This window comes from Sesamum indicum, linkage group LG6 (assembly GCF_000512975.1).
Source record: "Sesamum indicum cultivar Zhongzhi No. 13 linkage group LG6, S_indicum_v1.0, whole genome shotgun sequence".
Classification (NCBI taxonomy): domain Eukaryota; kingdom Viridiplantae; phylum Streptophyta; class Magnoliopsida; order Lamiales; family Pedaliaceae; genus Sesamum; species Sesamum indicum.
Window position 1 is genome coordinate 18701396 of NC_026150.1, and position 7718 is coordinate 18709113.

Below are 7718 nucleotides of genomic sequence, written 5' to 3' on the forward strand. Positions count from 1 at the left end.
CCTAGCCCACACATCTGTTGTGATAAGAACCCGCGTCTGGCCAGATCGAAACTCTCCCATAATTGCATCACGCTCCTTTTGCGGCATATCTCCATGCATAGACGAGACAGTAAAGTTATTCTCACGCATCTTTGCTGTAAGCCAATCCACCTGCCACATGCAAAGGAGAAGGAATAAAATGGCAGGCATAGTAACTGCTTTGCATATCAGTTACTTGGAGCACCATGACCTCACCTCTAACTAAATGTATCTCCACAGGTTCCTGCACCTAGTATTAACCACATTTGTGTAATTCCTCTAAAGATCCGTGAATTTTCAGGTTATGCGTATTTGATCAGAATGAAACTTCTTTCATATCCAGCACCCCACTACCCTAGTGTTACCGGTATGTTATACATAATCCTGCTTATTGTCTTACTATAATAAAGCTGCAACTGCAGCCACAACGTTAATTTCAGGAAGTATTATTTTCTGAATAGTTTTAGAGGCTCCTTTCTATATCAAAGTGGAAGATAAAAACACAAAATAGACTATGCGTTCGAAGCCTACACAGGAAACCCGAACACTCAACAAGTTGAACAGTGGCAACAACTAATACCATGTTAAGAAAGGAGAAGTAACCAAAGACCACAAACAAGTACTCAAGATTTTATTGGTTCCACCAAATTATTTATGCTTAGCATAATCATACCAAGAAACAGGGAATTGTAAATAAGGAGAAGATTGGAAAATTTTTTACACGATCATCAATAGCAACAGTAATACTGAACAATGCGACACCAGAAATATTACCTTCCGCTTTGTGTTACAAAAGATAACGGCCTGGGTAATTGTAAGGGTATCATATAGATCACACAGAGTATCAAATTTCCATTCTTCTCTCTCTACAGCGACAAAGAATTGCTTGATGCCCTGTTACAATAAAAATGAAAATCAGAAAATGTGAAAAAAAACAGAAGATCTGATGTGGAGCCCACATCTTGACAGCCGAAGGCTTTTTTTTAACATAGGAAAGGTGTTTATATCTTTCTTATTGCCAAGGAAGAACAGGGAGAGCATAATGAGCTAAATAGATGACACTACCGCTTCGGTCAACATACATGTAGGCATACTAAATAGCTCTCCATTGCTTCTGCTATTTTTAACCACTGCTATTTGCTAATAATGTAGCAGAATGGGACAAGAGGCTTGAAATATTTTTCATACAGTTACCCCTTTCCACACACCCTTCCCATCCTCTACAGTAGGATAAAAGATAATTACCATTAATTAAAAAATAGAAATAAAGGGAAACATACCTCGAGGGTCAATTCATCACGCTTTACAAGGATACGAACCGGATCAGTCATGAATTTGCTAGTCATCTCCAATATTTCATTTGGGAGGGTAGCGGAGATTAAGACAACCTAAAACAACAATTATACATATTAAATAATATTAAAGGAATCAGCCATATGCAAGCTCTATGAAACTGCATATGTGCCATAAAGTCATTCAAAACCATTTGGCAGATTGTCATGATGTCATACATAAGCATATTGGTCAAATTCAGAATTCAATAGAATTCAGATTGGCATACACACACATTTGTACTCAAAAGCAGATCTAGATAGAATCATATGTATTTCAGAGGTGTGCGGCCATGTCAACAGCTACATCAGAAATCTTAGCATACATTAACATCAATGTAGCAATAGATTTTTGATTGGAAAAGGGGAGAGAAAGAGAGAGAGATCACCTGAAGTTCTGGAGGAAGATATCTGTAAACATCATAAATCTGGTCCTTGAACCCTCTGCTCAACATTTCATCAGATTCATCCTGATGATATTAAAGAAAGAGAAGATGTAACAAGCCAGAACAACCTAATTTAGCTAGACATAATATCATAATATAGTGATTGGATCAAAAGCACCACATGATGCACAACTAAGCCAAGTAAATAAATGAGAATAAATATAAACTCACCAGAACTAATAATTTGATTGATCTAGTTCGTAAAGTTCTCCTCTTGATCATGTCACAAACTCTTCCAGGAGTGCCTGATACCACATGAACTCCATGCTCCAGTTTTCTTATATCCTCGCCCACGCTTTTGCCACCTATGCAAGCATGAGCTTGTACATTTATATAGTCACCAATTGCCAATATTACTTTCTCTGTCTGGGCAGCCAACTCCCTTGTAGGTGACAATATCAAGGCTTGGACTCTAATAACAAAGAAGAAATCAGTAAATAAATATTCCAGTAAAGAAATTCTGTATTAAGTTGTTATCAAAATCTAAAGTAGAAAATAAAATTTAGCAGATGTAGAGACAAGAATCCTGGTTGATCAGTTGATTACTAGAAACCTAGGCAGAAAGACCCACAGTTAAGAATTCTCCTAAGTGACAAATCAGCCAAATGCAGGAATCAACTGGGAGAAGATAAATTATGCTGTCTTAAACTAAGAACTGATATTCTATCCTGGAAACAGCAGTCCACACATACTGCGCAAACAAAAACGAAAAAAAAAAACCCTGAAAACATGAATCAACAAGGAACGAGCTTACCAGCATAAGACATTGCATTTTAACTTAACCCAGAACAGCAATTCCCTAGACCACTATTCGCCATATAGAGTAACAGCAAGCTAATTACAAAAAGAACACCAACCACGTAAGCCATGATAATCATGCAACAACCAACCAAGAACCAAAACCATACTCTGAAGACTTGGTGTCGACAATTTGACAAACAGCGAGTGCAATCATGGAAGTCTTCCCGGTACCAGACTGCGCCTGAGCGATGACATCACGTCCGGAGATAATCGGAAGAACAGCACGCTGCTGAATGGCAGAAGGCTTCTCGAAACCGTAGTTGTAAATCCCTCTAAGGAGATCGTCCTTTATTCCCATCTCGTCGAAGCTCGTGATTGGCTCCACGCCTTTGGAAGTCTCAAAGACGAGCTTGGCGTCGTCCTCCTCCATAGCTCGCCGAGCACCTCCTCCTCTCTGAAACCCCGCCGCCGCCATGTTGCTTAATCGAGTGGCGTCGGAGAGGAGAGAATATGTGGAAATTTCCTAACAGGCGAAGAAAATGGAAAGTGCCCTAGCTCGCGATTTGAGCCTCGAAATCCGATATCTTGGTAGGGCAGGAGAGCGGATGTACTTCGTATTAAATTAAAGTCGCGCGAGGCGGTGGATCCCCCAATATGTGCAAAACTTGTAGTTCCCAACTTTTTATGAATGGAAAATTCTAATCCAAATCAACTATCATCGAGTTTAAATTAATTGTAATATAAGTATAATATTTATAATATAATTAATATATAGTTTAAGAAAATTGATGACACGTATTATATTTATTTTGTAATTAATTTAATTTAATTTGAATAAGAATTTTTTTAAACCATTATGATACGACAAATCACATTTAATACTTTAAACGTTTGTTTCTATCTAATAAATAGATCATATCATTTATCAAAATTCAATCGGACATTGATACAAAAAAGAATAAAAAACACTCTCAATTAATTTATTATTCACTTAACATAGGTAAAATAATTTTTTTTGAACATACTTTTATAAAAGTTGAGATATATCTCATCGTATGCATTAAGGTTTAAAAATGTACAAAGAGTAATTTGGTCAGCAAAGATATATTTGACATGCAACATATTAGTAATAAATCAATCGGATAAATCATCAAATCCGAATTTGCAATAATAGCATATTCGATGTATTTTAACTAACAAAAAGGTTTATTTGTTAAACAGAAATAAATGTCAGGATTAATAAATATAATTTTTAAAATTATAAATAATTTACATATAATTATACCAAATAGCAAGGGAGACAAATGGTGTTGACGTGGCTACTGACTCATCAGAATCTGCTGACGTGGGTGGAATATAAAACTCCTGGGGTTATATGGATGCAGGCAGCTCCGGGGCATAGGTAACTGATGTGGAAGCTGACAAGGCCATGCAGCTAATGCCACAACTAACATAGCAGATGAGTCAACTCATCCACTACACGTAATTTTTCACCATTCAAAAAACATTAGTGAAATTTGAAAATCATTTCAAGTAACTTTTTGGCATTTAGCAACTGACAGTTGGTATTTGTACTATCACCAGAACCAAAAGTATTCTTACTATTCAACGAAAAATAATAATACCATTCTTTCACGCTTCATCTCCACTGCTCTCAACGAGGACAACAGGTTTTTTGGTTTTTAACTTCTTAACGGCTCTGCCTTCGCAATCTTGCCCCCCACCTGAAAAATCATCATCCACCTGGCTGCTGTTGGATTCATAATTGTTAATTTCTTCAAGAATTTTTGGCCCGTATTTCTCTGCTTTCAGCTTTCCAATGATCTTCTCCAACTGCAAGATAGTTAGTAGGCACTGAGCCTCAGGATGATCTGATGTATGAAAGACTGAGAAACAGGGGAAGCGAGTTTTATACTGTATTGCAGTAGCAACAATATTTTGAGAAGATACATTACACACTAGGACGAAGTTTTCTTAGGTAAATATAATGAACAAGCATAAGATGCTAGGTTAGGGTACAACAGTAGTAGATGCTTCATAGTTTGATATATAATGAATGAATCACGGAAAAGGCATGAATTATATGATCCAAGTTGGAAGTGAAGAAAATTTGTTAAGAAGAGTTGATAGGGATCTCTTTTTCCAAATATGTAGTTAAACTTACGTATTATATGTTGACATATGTAACCTTTATAATGCAAATTTAAGAACAAATGCAGGCCCTTCAAAATGCAATTGTGGGAAATAAAACATTTGGAAACGCAAGCTTCCAGAATCATTGATACATAGAACGGATATGCACTTGCCTTTGATGATTGTGTTCTAAACTAGTATTTCAAGCCAGGAAAATCATATCAGCATATATTGGTCAGGGTTCTCTCATGGTAGCATAGTTAGCACCCACAAGAAACATTGATACAGAAATCAAGTGGTAATAGATGAGCGGCTGTACCTCTTCCATTGATTTTGGCTTCTTGGCACTCAACATGCTAACTTGCTGAGTGGATAATACCGAGTGAGGAAATATTCCCCCATCAACTGAAGCAAGTTCCTTTCGCAGCTCATCAAGTCTAAATTCCAACCCACTAGATTTGCCACGCTTGTGGGTTTTCAAATCAGTTGAACTACTTTTCTGTCCAGAACGAACTTCAAGTTTAATTATCTTCTTTCCTGCAAGTAACACAATCATAGTTGGAAACAAAAATATTTGCAGAAAAATGACAAAAACAATATATGGTTCCAAAACTCTTTTCTTAGAGAGGGTAATACTCTGCTCTGAAATCCAGCATGTATTTACCCTGAAAAACCACCCGCACTAATTTTTTTTATTTGATTTACCCATTTATACTTTATGGTGGGGCATAGGCAACGAATGTGTACATCAGCACGTTCTGAAGACTTTTACTGGTATTTTCATGCACAAGAAGATTAACGGCGAGCAATATGGAGCTGAGGCAAAAACAAACATATAAAGAATTGCATTTGAAATGGAAAATAAAACAGAGACTTCAGTGAAAGGGAAGGTCGCCATGCAAAGACAAGACAGTAACTCAATTTAATCCTCAGCAGAACAATACCGCACGGGCCATAAATTAGTGCCAGGTTCTCGCTGACCAACCATTAGTCACAGGGTCTATAATTACATGAAACTTGGAAAATACTCTCAAAATGGATTTTCTTTTAGCTTTCAGAGTGGAGCAAATAGGCACAGATATGCACATATAAATACCAGAGATAGTGGTAAACAGCATTCATCTGCCAAAAAAGTGAATTTCGAACCAACTCAAGAGCATTCAGCATTATGGAGCATCTTACCATGCAAAACTTGCTTTGCTAAAGGTCCTACAGTAACATAGGCATTTGTCGCATAGGCACTATGCTGAAATTCTTCTTTCTGCATCAGAGGAGCGAGACATCATGCACTCAGAAAAGGAAAAGGGACTTTGAGCTCATTGTACTATTTTTTGTTTTTCTCTTGATAATTTTTGGCTGACAACAAACGAAGAAATTCAAGATCTGACAAACTAACAGCCATTAATTTGCAAAATTCTTGCAGCAATATTATCAACTAATTCATCTGGTCTCATTATCTCTCATTGATATTTCTTTCTAACTTAGGGGCTATTTTCCACTTAGCCCACAGCCAAAACATCAGAACAGGGTAATACAGTAATATACCAAGTTGTGCTGTTTATTTCGAGCAAAAAGATGATAATGACAAACGGATTCTGGGACTAAATCAAATATCAAAGACTACCCTTAACGCAAAGCAGATAGGAAATGGTTTAAAGAAAACAAGAGCTGGAAGCCAAGTCTTACCAAAACATGATCCACCACAAGCTGAACAATGAGAAGTTCCAAGTCCTCCTTTTTTAGCTCAGGATCTAAGTGAAGTCCACAAAATCAGTATTATGCAGAAATATCTGTGGACCTATGCACTATACCCGATACATGACAGTGAAAATCTGACGACATTCACCAATACAAACTTGCATCCACTATATATATATATATATAGAGAGAGAGAGAGAGAGAGAGGGAAATTTTTCCCCTGTAAATATCATTTTACGCAATTCAGATCTTTTTGAGGGAGGGAAAAAAGCACATTCTTTAGATAAAAAGGCAAAACAGACTAAGCACATGATCAGCATATGAATAACAACTTATTATAATACTTGGACAATCTCTTACAGGCTTTTCCAGTTTCAATTTAGTAGAGCTCATGTGTTAATAAGTGAGAAAGTATCAATCCAGATGTCTGGCATTCTAAGAATTTCAATAGACAAAGCATACTATAAAAGGATGAAACGAAGAACACGATAAACTTAATAAATTTCGAACAATGCTTTCTCGGATTGTATGGATTTCACATGCGGACTCCAGACATTGGAAAAAGTCTCACAGACGGAGAAGCAAAAATTGTCTATACCAGGGAATAAACACGAGATAGCAGACACCTAGAGAACTGGAACATTATACTAACAATTCAATGTATAAATATTTTAACTATCTTACTCATTTCAATTTTTTGGTGAATATTTATGAGGTTTTTAATTCTGTCCTATACTGGTAGAGCTCACGATAGGATAGGCTGTACATTGTTTTGCCTAGTAGATACTCGAGCATTGCGTTAGAGTCTACACATATAGCAACTCCATAGACTGACAAGATGCGCCTTTGGCCTTTGAGTCCTTTCAGACATTATAAATGATGATGAGTAGTGATGAGAGAGCTCCTACTCCAGGTTTTCCCTAATGTTTCGTTAGGAACCTACACTTTAGGACACATAGAAGTAATCCCCTCACACTTCCAAATGTGCCTGTTGAGCTTCTGATATTATTTATCTACATAAACAACCATCATTATAATCATCAGTCCAAACTCCACGGTATAAAGTTACCTAAAACATAGATGACTCTGACTCATGGAAAACAATCAGAATTAATTACAGAACATAAGGCATATCAGAGTAGGCTCTTTCAGATTGTAAAATTAAATAAAAAATATGGACAATGCTTGGAGAAACAAAAGGAAGATCTGTAATTGTTTAACTTGAAACAAAAATCAAGAATCTCAATCTGTAAATTAGTTTAAATTGAAGCAAAATCAAGAATCTCCACCTGATGTGTGAAATATTGCTATTTTAAAGATTCTCTTATTTGCTTTTCATTAAAACAGGTTC

General features: G+C 36.4%; 2 protein-coding genes across 6 annotated transcripts in view; both read right to left on the reverse strand.

The window, feature by feature from the left end:
• Nucleotides 1-3193, reverse strand: part of LOC105164974 (eukaryotic initiation factor 4A-3) — a gene marked incomplete in the record, with an annotated part of 4706 nt that extends 1513 nt beyond the window's left edge. Inside the window, 6 exon segments of the mRNA XM_020694303.1 lie at nucleotides 1-150; nucleotides 793-912; nucleotides 1299-1406; nucleotides 1739-1819; nucleotides 1967-2207; nucleotides 2704-3193. Of these exon segments, the coding sequence (XP_020549962.1) occupies nucleotides 1-150; nucleotides 793-912; nucleotides 1299-1406; nucleotides 1739-1819; nucleotides 1967-2207; nucleotides 2704-3011 (1008 nt within the window).
• The window catches only part of LOC105164975 (mediator of RNA polymerase II transcription subunit 34), a 10712-nt gene continuing 7037 nt past the window's right edge, over nucleotides 4044-7718 (reverse strand). For 2 of the 5 annotated variants that reach the window (XM_011083829.2, XM_011083830.2), the window contains 4 exons: nucleotides 6356-6420; nucleotides 5852-5930; nucleotides 4989-5206; nucleotides 4044-4369 (listed from right to left, as the gene is read on the reverse strand). In XM_011083829.2, the coding sequence (XP_011082131.1) occupies nucleotides 4169-4369; nucleotides 4989-5206; nucleotides 5852-5930; nucleotides 6356-6420 (563 nt within the window). In that variant the 3' untranslated portion in view covers nucleotides 4044-4168. Of the gene's footprint in view, nucleotides 4370-4988; nucleotides 5207-5851; nucleotides 5931-6355; nucleotides 6475-7133; nucleotides 7381-7718 lie in introns of those variants that run through there. The other 3 variants (XM_020694301.1, XR_002287192.1, XM_020694302.1) reach the window with 3 other exon arrangements.